General features: G+C 45.6%; 2 protein-coding genes across 2 annotated transcripts in view; one reads left to right on the forward strand and one right to left on the reverse strand.

The window, feature by feature from the left end:
- Positions 1 to 1221: 1221 nt before the first annotated feature.
- Positions 1222 to 1563, reverse strand: LOC143289593 (large ribosomal subunit protein eL29-like). The gene has a single exon (XM_076598629.1). It carries the CDS (start codon positions 1504 to 1506, stop codon positions 1327 to 1329), a length of 180 nt encoding a protein of 59 aa, XP_076454744.1. The 5' UTR covers positions 1507 to 1563; the 3' UTR covers positions 1222 to 1326.
- A 5857-nt stretch (positions 1564 to 7420) lies between these two features.
- LOC143289684 (C5a anaphylatoxin chemotactic receptor 1-like) overlaps positions 7421 to 12500 on the forward strand; it is an 11139-nt gene continuing 6059 nt past the window's right edge. Inside the window, exons 1-2 of the mRNA XM_076598732.1 lie at positions 7421 to 7631; positions 11672 to 11838. Of these exons, the coding sequence (XP_076454847.1) occupies positions 7421 to 7631; positions 11672 to 11838 (378 nt within the window). The remainder of the gene's footprint in view (positions 7632 to 11671; positions 11839 to 12500) is intronic.

A 12500-nucleotide genomic window follows, 5' to 3' on the forward strand; every position in this document is an offset into this window, starting at 1 on the left:
AAATACGAAGTCTGTCGACACCAAACTTGACTTTAAAACAGGAACAAACAAAATCAGTTCCTTCCACACATGCTAATCATAATGACAATGCACTGGTGAGAAAGAATGGAAGAATTTGTATTTGTATTTCTTTTTATCACAACAGATTTCTCTGTGTGAAATTCGGGCTGCTCTCCCCAGGGAGAGCGCGTCGCTACACTACAGCGCCACCCATTTTTGGGGTATTTTTTTTCCTGCGTACTGTTTTATTGGTTTTTCCAATCGAAGTGGATTTTCTTACAGAAACCCCTTTGTTGCCGTGGGTTCTTTTACGTGCGCACACGGGACCTCGGTTTATCGTCTCATCCGAATGACTAGCGTCTAGACCACCACTCAAGGTCTAGTGGAGGGGGAGAAAATATCGGCGGCTGAGCCGCGATTCGAACCGGCGCGCTCAGATTCTCTCGCTTCCTAGGCGGACGCGTTACCTCTAGGCCATCACTCCACACTTAGAAAGAAGCCAAAGCATTTCCCACAGTCAGATAACTGTTTTATTTTTATTTGTTATTCACGAAACACCTTTCTTTTGACACAATGGATAACAGCAATCGTTTTGAAAATCATGTTTCGTTCAGAGTTAAAAAAAAGAAAAAAAAAGAGAGATTATGTCAAATGTGGTTTGTATCATGTATTGGTATTACTTTACTTTTGTTATTATCCGTTTTAACAGTTCTCTTTTATTTGATAAGGCGCCATGCATTTATGGATCTGTTTCGCTTTTTAGACCGTAATTATTGGATATGGTGCTGAGTTTTGGCTGCTGCAAATGGATTCCAGTGGCGAAGGTGACATGCGGCAGATTCAGATTATGCTTCTTTAGCTGTATAGGTTGACTGTTCCTTCTCGCTCTTCTATTGTTGGTGATCTGTAGCCTAGTTCCGAGAATGTACTCTGTCTGTATGTATGTGTATGTGTGTGTAACTGAAACCTGGTTGGATGACATAGGAAACGAATGACGAGCGCCCAGATTGCTATTGCAGGTCAATCGGCTCTACCCAGGTAGGCAGCCTGTTGTGCAAAGGACTTCGCATTTGTAAAGCGCTTAGAGCTTGGTCTCCGGCTGAGGAAAGGCGCTATATAAGTACTCATACTTTATCTGCCGGGATTTTGTCTCATATGTTGCATGATACTGTGGAGGTTTTTTTTATTTTATTTTTATTTTTATTTTATTTTTTTTTTAAATCTGTCATTGTTGATTTATTTCCATCATCATCAATGGGCCTCCCACACTCTCAACATTCAGATGACACGGACACAGGCTGTATTCCAGAATGATGAATGACAGATTTACTTGGCCGCCAGCTCGGAAGCCTTCTTGCTGTGCTTGCGGGAGAACTTGAGGTTCCTCAAGAACTTGGGGTCCACCCCTTTCATGGATGGGTATCTTACAGTCTTGGGCCTCTTGATGCCATTTCTGTGGGCCTTCTTGTTCTGGTTGTGATTGGTATGGTTCTTGGACTTGGCCATTTTTCAATAGGATGATTCACCTCTGATGATGGTTTCACAGATACACTGTAATGCCCACCTACTGTGGAGTTGTTTATAGCTGTGTGTATGCAGAGGAACGTGGTGGAGTGGTAAAGACACCTGTCTGTCAGTGCAGTGTCCGTGAGGGTCTGGATCGATTCCCAGTCTCGCCCTTTCTCCAAAGTTTGACTGGAGAATCGAACTGAGCTTCCAGTCATTCGGATGAAACGATAAGCCGAGGCCCCCTGTGCAGCAAGCACTTGACCGCACCGTGAAAGAACTTATGGCAACGAGAATGTTTTCCTCTGCAGAAGAAATTCACTCAGAGAGGTACACAGATATGTATGCGTGCATTCAGGGTCTGACGTTCACGTTTGGTCAAGTTGCTGGTGCTGGTCAGGCATCTACCTGCAGATGTGGGGTGGCGAACAGGCTACGGTTTATTTGTCATAACGTAGTGACGCCCCCTCACCCCCTCCCGTCCCCCCTCATCCCCCCTCTCGTTGAGAAACTGAAACAGATTCAAACACTCCACTGTCGGCCGCCGTCCCTTCTCTGTCTATGGATCTTGCTTTTGGAATGAACTTCCTCTTTCACGACGTCATGTCTCCACACTTATCTCTTTCAAGTCTGGCCTTAAAACCCACCTTTTTCCAGGATAGCCTCCTTTCCCCTGCCTCTTCTAAGTCTTCACTTTCTCCAGTTTAGAGTTATGTATGCGTGTGAATGACTGGTGTGAAAGCGCTTTGATTTGTCTCCGCACAAGATTCAGTGCCATGTAATTACTGTTATTATTATCACCGTGATCATTATTAACTGCATATGATGATATAATCGATTTAAAACAACGGCTCGGAGGGGTGGGGTTCACGTCAATGGGTCACGTTTACTAAGCTGTATGTGACATTGACCTGGTGTACCCTCTACAGGCTGAGACGGAGACGGAGATATTTCATTCATTTAAGGCCTTGGCCCCATATAAAATGGAGCAAGCACAGAGTTAATGGCAAATACATAAATCAGATAAGCACCACAGGTCCTCACAAAAAGGAACCCTCGCGGATGAAATGCTTTGAACAGAAGAAAGTGCCAAACGACGAACAATGTGTTGGTTTTTTTTCATTGTTAGAAGCCATCTGTAGCCCTAGTCAGAACAAACATGGATCTGTGTAATATTTCCTAGGTACAAACTTCACGCTGAGATAAAAAACAAACAAAAACAAACAAAACAGGATACATCAAAAAATGAACTTCATCTTCAATTCAGACTTTGCACAATGGACATAACAAAGCAGATTTGTATATGTCATAGAGAGAGAGAGAGAGAGAGAGAGAGAGAGAGAGAGAGAGAGAGAGAGAGAGAGAGAGAGAGAACAATGAACAATGAACAAATGTTTTATTGAGGGTAAACTGGATAAGCTGGAAGCTTCTTTACACCATGCCCTCCCTCACACACAAACAGACACACCCACACACACGCACAAAAGATGAAAAAGGAAAGAAAAAAAAAATCGGTACGGACACTCGGTGTAGACAGTAACAACAACAAAAACAACAACTACAACAACAAGAGTTAATCACGAAACATAAAAAAAATAGCATGGAATATAACTCAGTCACACACACACACACACCACACACACACACATACATACATACACACACACGCACACACACACACACACACACACACACACACACACACACACACACACACACACACACACACACACACACACACACACACACACACACACACACACACACACACACACATAGGGTTCTCATCATTGTGTGCTACCTGCATTGTTATGTACTGCACACTGTATTCCTCACGGAAAACCAAATCGATGCACGGGTGTATATGAGGTGTGTCTGTGTCTCTGCAAGTCATTAGTGCGTGCGTCAGTCTCTGATATCAATCGAGGAAGCAGATACTATTTTCAGTCCATGTGCCTAAGTGAAGAGCAATAATAATAATGATAATGATAGTATTTATACAGCGCTGAATATTGTGCAGAGACAAATCCAAGCGCTTTCACACCAGTCATTCACACGCATGCATAACTGTAAAACTGAAGAACTGAAGACAAGGAAGAGGCAGGGGAGGGAGGCTATCTTGTGAAGAGGTGGGTTTTAAGGCCAGACTTGAAAGAGCTGAGTGCGGAGACCTGACGAAGCGAAAGAGGAAATTCATTCCAAATGCAAGGTCCAGAGGCAGAGAAAGAACGGCGTCCAACATTAACAAGATGTATCTAACCACAAGAAGTAGGGACTGTACATCCCAACGTTGAACCGACTCGAAGGGCGCAATAGCCGAGTGGTTAAAGCGTTGGACTTTCAATCTGAGGGTCCCGGGTTCGAATCTCGGTCACGGCGCCTGGTGGGTAAAGGGTAGAGATTTTTTCCGATCTTCCAGGTCAACATAATAATATGTACAGACCTGCTAGTGCCTGAACCCCGCACGCAGATCAAACACGCACGTTAAAGATCCTGTGATCCATGTCAGTGTTCGGTGGGGTTATGGAGACACATAAATATCCAGCAAGAGTGTCTTACATAAATATCCAGCAAGAGTGTCTTATCTCTCGGGCCTGGTTAACGCCGGGATATCATTATGACAGGAAGCGAAGAGTACAGCCTTGTCACGAAGTCCCAAACCAAAATGGACCTCCATAGCAACATCGTCATCGTCATCGTCCTCTTAATTCCTTCTTCATCATCATGAATATAAACCAAAACAGTCTCAAAGTCTGTGGCCTTTCATGTCCTTGCTCTCATGGTAACCTCAGTTTTGATACCCCTCCACTTCTGTGCTTGGGGTAAGTCCTGTCAATGTCTTCAGTGTCGGCAGATTCATGGGAGGCTGTTGTTTGAGGGACTTGGTGGAGGTCTCCACTCTGGGAGGGACGCTCACTCAGTCTGGCTCCGCGACCAAGTCATCATTGTCGTTAGTAGGGGGCTTAGTGGATGGTGTCCTAAGTACGTTAAATCAGAACAGGCACCACTGAACACCACCGAAGTGACTCAGAAGTAGTGCAGGGTCTCCTCTGGTGTGTGGCCTCCTGGCGACCTAACATCGATGGTTCCCTGCGGACTGCTGACGCTGGAACTGTGACGGACGAACCCGGGTGTGGCCGTGTATGGGGGAATCTAAATGAGCGGCATGGGAGTAATGCCACTGAAACGGTGCAGATGATGGGGCAGCAAAAACAAACAAACAAACAAAAACAACAACAACAAAGCAAACAACAAACAAACAAAAACAACAACAACAAAAATCCAGCAAGCAACAACCTCGACAGAGAAAAAAAAAGAAAAGAAAAAAAAGTGCTGTGCTGTGGCTGAAGTATTATGCAACCGCATAATATAACACAGTAGTTGGTGTGAAACATCATATGCTTGTCCCGTAATCTGCTTGATTTTGAGGGGGTGGGGGGTGGGGGTGGGGGGGGGGAAGGCTCTAGGGATATTTAAACATCAGTATTCGGAACTCTGTGGACCAACGCTCGGCTTATATCACAGACTGACTGACATAGGCTTACAGTTGTGCCAAACTGTGAAGTGAAAGCTATATGATCAATTGTTTCTCCACTGCAATAGGAAGTCGTGTACTGCTTAGTCTTTTGTGACGGACTATGACTCGATAATTTACAGGCTAGAATGCACCGAGTTGCAACCTCTGGGGCCTAGCTGGCTTTTGGGAATCATCCCAACGCCGACTGTCCTAAAAATATTATGGCCGAGGGAATAGGGATGTAACTTGGGCAAGACACTTTCCACTATAATCAAAAGTATAGCTTTTCCAGATAGTCAAGACAGCAGATGTCTCCTCTGATGTTCTGGTGCTTATAGTCGGACACGGCTGACTTATACTGTATTGTCCGTATATTTTGTGTAGCTTATTCGGGATTAAAAGGCTATGTGGAGGGATGGCCTACAGGTAACGCGTCCGCCTAGGAAGCGAGAGAATCTGAGCGCGCTGGTTCGAATCACTGTTCATTCGCTAGTATTTTCTCCCCCTCCACTAGACCTTGAGTGGTGGTCTGGACGCTAGTCATTTGGATGAGACGATAAACCGAGGTCTTGCGTGCATCATGCACTTAGCGCACGTACAAGAACTCACGGCAACAAAAGGGTTGTCCCCGGCAAAATTCTGTTGAAAAATCCACTTCGATAGGAAAAACAAATAAAACTGCACGCAGGAAAAAATACAAAAAAATGGGTGGCGCTCTCATTGTAGCGACGCGCTCTCCTTGGGGAGGGCAGCCCGAATTTCACACAGATAAATCTGTTGTGACTAAAAAGAGAAATACAATACAATACAATGCAACATGCCAGTCTTGAATAAAAGCTTATTTGTGTTTGCAGACTTCTTCTGTCATTGCTGCTGTGTGCACATGTCAAATGAATGTTATAAGGGCAAGCCCGGCGCTTCCCTTTTTTTTTTTTTTAGGAAGTCCCTAGGTTTGTGCAAATGTACCTTTTATTTACCTGTGTGCTAGCTGAATCGGTAGCAATTATCTTGAAGTTGTGTACCTTGTGAATGGAGAGAGTTTCCGCTCTTTACAATTTATCATACAGTCAGTACTCTTAAAACCTTGGGATGTTCTCTAGAACCACATATTGCCATGGAGCTAGATGAGTGTAACGAAATATTCATGAATCTCTCCATGGCAAAAGTGTGTGTGTGTGTGTGTGTGTGTGTGTGTGTGTGTGTGTGTGTGTGTGTGTGTGTGCGTGCGTGCGTGCGTGCGTGTGTGTGTGTGTGTGTGTGTGTGTGTGTGTGCGTACGTGCGTGTGTGCGTGTGTGTGTGTGTGTGTGTGTGTGTGTGTGTGTGTGTGTGTGTGTGTGTGTGTGTGTGTGTTTCTTTCTCCATCTGGAGATTCTCTTCAAGCCCAGATATTTCTGATGTGTAAACGTGCCTCAGTTCCGTCTGGACTGGAGATGTTCCCCAAAGCAATGGGTCCACTGAGCATTTCTTCTTCTTCTTGTCCTTGTTCTTCTTCTAGTCAACATCTCTTCACATCCTTGTGCCCTTCCCAGAGCAATAACGGACCATCTCCACAATAATTTGCTTTCATTACTTGGTTTACCATTTACCATTTCTTTATCAACATACGGCCATATTTTGCTTGAAATTACTGACTAAATTATATAATTAAAAAGAGAGAGAAGGATAATCGAAGTTGGTTTATTTTAAAGCAAGAGGAATTTGCAATTCATCTGCTTTTTTATTTATTTATTTTTTTCAATATATCTAGCAGATTCTGCAAACCAGCAGTTGTACTTGAGAACAAAGTCACGACATCGGGAAAGAAAGAGACACAGGAATGGTTAAGAAAATCTTATAACAACGAAAAGGCGGCAATACAAGGGGATCCAGGAGTCATGACCTGGGTGCGGCCCGGCCCCCTTAGAGTGTAAGGAGTTCAGGGCCGAAACACTTGACTGAGGGGGGGCTTCTTTTCTGAAGACCTTGTCGTGTCCAGCTCTCCCTAGGGTTTCTTATCACTGGCCCTGTGTCCTCTGTTCTTTTAATTCGGCTGTGCCACCTTTCTTCTCTGCACATTGCGCAAGCCTTTGGGGCTAGCGTACGTGTGTGTGTGTGTGTGTGTGTGTGTGTGTGTGTGTGTGTGTGTGTGTGTGTGTGTGTGTGTGTGTGTGTGTGTGTGTGTGTGTGTGTGTGTGTGTGTGTGTGTGTGTGTGTGTGTCCTAACGCTGTGACACCTCTTTGAGAAACTGAAACTGAAAATCGCTTGCCTCTTCTATCTCACTCGCAGCTGAAACTGAAAATCGCTTGCCTCTTCTATCTCATTCGCAGCCGGGTGACGTGATGGAAGCATAAAAGATGTGGTTTGTTTTGCTTGTTTGTTTTCTCTTCAGACTGATCAAAGAGACGAGTCTCGAGTCATGGGAGAAAACGGAGCTTGGCCTGACGGCACCTCCACTTATTACCAGTGGAAGAGCAACAGCAGCTCCGACAGCATGCTGGAACCTCTGGGTCGTGATGGTAGCACACAGGAACCACAGCAAGACCCCTCCAGTGTGGTCTTTTGGCAAGAGCTGGGCAACATGGCCTTCAAGATCGGAGGGCCAATCATCATGGTTGGCGGGACCACTGGTAAAGGGACTGGCTGTGGTGTGTGTGGGTGTGTGTGGGGGGGGGGCGAGGAGGGGGGAGGGAGGATGTGTGTGGGGTGTGTGGGAGGAGGGGAAGGGGGGGGGGGGGGCAAGGGTGGAGGGAGGATGAGTGTGGGTGGAGGTGGGGGCGGGAGGAGGATGCGTGTGTGTATGTACAGGTGGGTGGGCAGTGGGGAATGTGTGTGTGTGTGTGTGTGTGTGTGTGTGTGTGTGTGTGTGTGTGTGTGTGTGTGTGTGTGTGTGTGTGTGTGTTCCTTCCTTCTTTCCTTCCTTCCTGTCTTTCAGTTCTTTCTTTCCTATCTTTCTTACCTTCTTCCTCGCTTAATGATATCCTCTGCCCTGCTTTTCAGGATCTCGGAGTCTCTTAACATCCTCAGACTCTCTAAATATTCGTTTGTAAAAGATCATGTCTTGTTAGCTGTTCTCTTAGTTAGTGAGAATTATGTATCATGTTCTTTTGCATCAGTACCTTCAGTATGGACCAAGGCCTTATTCTGATTAAACATTCATGTTCATTCATGACTTGACTTGACTTGATCCACGGTTCAGACCGGTGGTCTGTTTGTGGTTCCTCTTTTTGAAAACTGAGTTATTTGGTGATCACCATGCGTGGTCAGCAAAAGACTGATTTTAACTCTCTCCATACGAACAGCGAAAGAGACGACGTTAACGGCGTTTCAGCCCAATTACCATCATCAAAATATTGCAAGCGGAAGGCTCTTATACTGAAGAGGTGAATGTTGACAGAGAATACCACAATTCTGACGACGGAAGCTAAAGGTTGGGTCATTCAGACACCCACTGGACATCCGAGGGGTCTGTGTAGAGGAGAAGAGAGGACTGGCCGTACTGAGTGAGTTAACTATGGCACTTTGGTTCGTGCAGGCTAGGCAGGTGTCTCTAATGATTGTCCAGTCGACTCTTGAAGGCGTTGGTTGTTGGTGCTGTCACAACCTCCTCAGAGAGACCATTCCATGTCGCAGCTTCTCTGTGTGCGAAGTAGTTCCCTCGGAGATCCAGTCCGTGCCTGTCTTTCTGCAGCTTGAGGGAGTGTCCACGGAGCGTTCATGTTCACGTTCCTTGCTAAATTCTTTCTTTTCATTGTCTCCTTCTTCTTCTTCTTTTTTTTCTGTAACACAGTGGAGACTAATTATTCATTTCGGACTAGGTATACAAATATTGCCATGATACTATACTATGTGCATTTGTTTCAGTGATGTGAGAGTTTAAAGCATGTGACTGTTCACTGTGATTTGATGAACTCTTTCCTGCAAGAAAGTGTGGTATTACAAGTGACTGAGTACATTGATGATGTTTTTGACTCTTTTTGACTTTTTTTGACATTCAATATCAGTTCGTTTCTCTTGTCCAGCCAATGACTTTTCTTTTACGAAGTCGGCGAATTCATTTTGTTTAATTGTACTTGTATTTGTTTCAGACACTCACCTTTTGATGCCGTTCTCCTTCCATACTGTTTCCCCCAACTCATCATTCACCCCTTCCCTTCTGAACGATAACAGCTACAGTTTCAGTTTCAGTTTCTCAAGAAGGCGTCATCGCGTTCGGATGAATCCATATACGCTACACCACATCCACTTGGCAGGTTCCTGACCAGCAGCATAACCCAACGTGCTTAGTCAGGCCTTGAGTGCATGCATAAATATTTGCGTACATAATATATCAGAGTGGATTTCTTCACAATTTTTTTTCCAGAGGACAACACTCTCGCTGCCATGGGTTCTTTTTCAGTGCGCCAAGTGCGTGCTGCACACGGGACTTCGGTTTATCGTCTAATCCGAATGACCAGACGCCAAGTTTGATTTTCAAGTCGAACTTGGGAGAAAGTGGGAGAGCGGGATTCGAACCCACACCCACACGGACTTTCTGTTTTGGCAGATGAGCGTCTTAACCACTCTGCCACCTTCCTTCATGACATTCAAAGAAGAAAACTAATACACTTCAGAATGCCCACAATCATCAGTACTTCAGAATGCCACAATCATCAGTACTTCAGAATGCCACAATCATCAGTACTTCAGAATGCCACAATCATCAGTACTTCACAATGCCCACAATCACCAGTACTTCAGAATGCCACAATCACCAGTACTTCAGAATGCCACAATCATTAGTACTTCACAATGCCCACAATCACCAGTACTTCAGAATGCCACAATCATCAGTACTTCAGAATGCCCACAATCACCAGTACTTCAGAATGCCACAATCATCAGTACTTCAGAATGCCACAATCATCAGTACTTCAGAATGCCCACAATCACCAGTACTTCAGAATGCCACAATCATCAGTACTTCACAGTGCCCACAATCACCAGTACTTCACAATGCCCACAATCATCAGTACTTCACAATGCCACAATCACCAGTACTTCACAGTGCCCACAATCATCAGTACTTCACAATGCCCACAATCATCAGTACTTCACAATGCCACAATCACCAGTACTTCACAATGCCCACAATCACCAGTACTTCAGAATGCTAATCAGTTACTTCACAATGCCCACAATCATCAGTACTTCACAATGCCCACAATCATCAGTACTTCAGAATGGCCACAATCATCATGTGTATGACGAGACATTAACTCACTCAGTACGGCCAGTCCTCTCTTCTCTTCTACACAGACCCCTCGGATGATCCAACATTTAGCTTCCGTCGTCAGAATTGTGGCATTCTTTGTCAACATTCACCTCTTCAGTATATGAGCCTTCCGCTTGCAATATTTTGATGATGGTAACTGGAGTGAAACGCTGTTAACGTCGTCTCTTTCGCCGTTCGTATGGAGAGAGTTAAACACAATTCCTACCCCCTCTTTTGTTGTCTTTTTTGTTTGTTTTCCCCCCTCGGTAGGTATGATAGTCAGTCGTGGTCGACTATGACCATCAGAACAGCAGAGGAGATCACTGCTGTCCCGACTATCTTGGCTAGAATTTGATTATAGTGGAGAGTGGCTTGCCCAAGTTACGTCCCCACTCTTTCGGCCAAGAGGGTTTTTAGGACAGTCAGCGTTGGGATGGTTCCCAAAGGCCAACTAGCCCACAAGGCTGCAGCACTAAGAGCCAGTGCAATTTTGCCTCCTAGTCTGAGAGCTACAGTCCTTCACAAAAGACTAAGCTGTAAATGACTCCCCATTGCAGTGGAGGAACCATTGATAACGTGGATTGATGGCATTGAGGACTGTCAATCTGAGGGTCCCGGGTTCGAACCACGGTGACGGCGCCTGGTGGGTAAAGGGTGGAGATTTTTACGATCTCCCAGGTCAACATATGTGCAGACCTGCCAGTGCCTGAACCCCCTTCGTGTGTATATGCAAGCAGAAGATCAAATACGCACGTTAAAGATCCTGTTATCCATGTCAGCGTTCGGTGGGTTATGGAAACAAGAACATACCCATCATGCACACCCCCGAAAACGGAGTATGGCTGCCTACATGGCGGGGTAAAAACGGTCATACACGTAAAAGCCCACTCGTGTACATACGAGTGAACGCAGAAGAAGAAGAAGAAGATGGCATTGAGGTAACGCGTCCGCTAAGGAAGCGAGAGAATTTGAACGCGCTGGTTCGAATCCAGGCAGAGTCATCAGTATTTTCTCCCCCTCCACTATACCTTCAGTGGTGGTCTGGATGCTAGTCACTCGGATAAGACGATAAACCGAGGTCCCGTGTGCAACGTGCACTTAGCGCACGTAAAAGAACCCACGGCAACAAAAGGGTTGTCCCTGGCAAAATTTTGTCGGAAAACCCACTTCGATAGAAGAACATAAAAAACAAAAACAAACTGCAGGCAGGAAAAAACAAAGAAACAAAAAAAGGGTGGCGCTCTCAGTGTAACGACGCGCTCTCCCTGGGAAAGACCAGCCCGAATTGCACACAGAGAAATCTGTTGTGATAAAAAAAAAAAGAAAAAGAAAAAAAAAAGTAGCAATACAATAATGCAGCTCTCACCTTGTTGTCGGCCCAGCCGTACACTTATGTGAATTATGTGATGATGATAGGTAACATACTGACGATGATGGTGTTACGAAGGATGAGATCGACCTCGTCCACATTCATTCGGTTCTTTACGGCCCTGGCGGCGTCGGACCTGTCCCTCCTCTACGTGGGCCTGTTCCCAGTCTGGGTCGACAGACAGTTCCACTACTCCGTCCTGAACGCCAGTCCGGTAGGTGTACTGTACACATCGTCTGGTGTGTTAGCACTCTGTGTGTTTATCTGTGTTTTCGCTGTCGCGGTGTTTTTTGTTGTTGTTGTTGTTGTTGTTGTTGTTGTTGTTGTTGTTGTTGTGTGTGTGTGTGTGTGTGTGTGTGTGTGTGTGTGTGGTGTGTGTGTGGTGTGTGTGTGAGTGTGTGTGTTTGTGTGGTGTGTGTGTGTCGTGGGTGTGTGTGTGTGTGTGTGTGTGTGTGTGTGTGTGTGTGTGTGTGTGTGTGTGTGTGTGTGCGCGCACACACACACACACACACACACCCAACCAACCCAACCCGCCAAGCCCAACCCACCTCAACCCAACTAATCCAATCCAATCCTACCCACCCCAACCCACCCCACCCCACCCCAATCCACCCCAACATCAACCCAACCCAACCCTACACAACCCAACATCATCCCAACCCAACCCAACACAACCCTACCCAACCCAACCCAATCCAACCCAACACAACCTACCCACCCGAACCCAACCCAAGCCAATCCAACCCAACACAACTCAATTCAACTCAACCCAACATCAACCCAACCCAACACAATACAAACCAACACAACATAATCCAAAATCAAAACAACCCAACATCAGCCCAACCCTACCCAACCCAATACAACACACCTCTA

Source organism: Babylonia areolata, chromosome 14, assembly GCF_041734735.1.
Source record: "Babylonia areolata isolate BAREFJ2019XMU chromosome 14, ASM4173473v1, whole genome shotgun sequence".
In the NCBI taxonomy this organism is placed as follows: domain Eukaryota; kingdom Metazoa; phylum Mollusca; class Gastropoda; order Neogastropoda; family Buccinidae; genus Babylonia; species Babylonia areolata.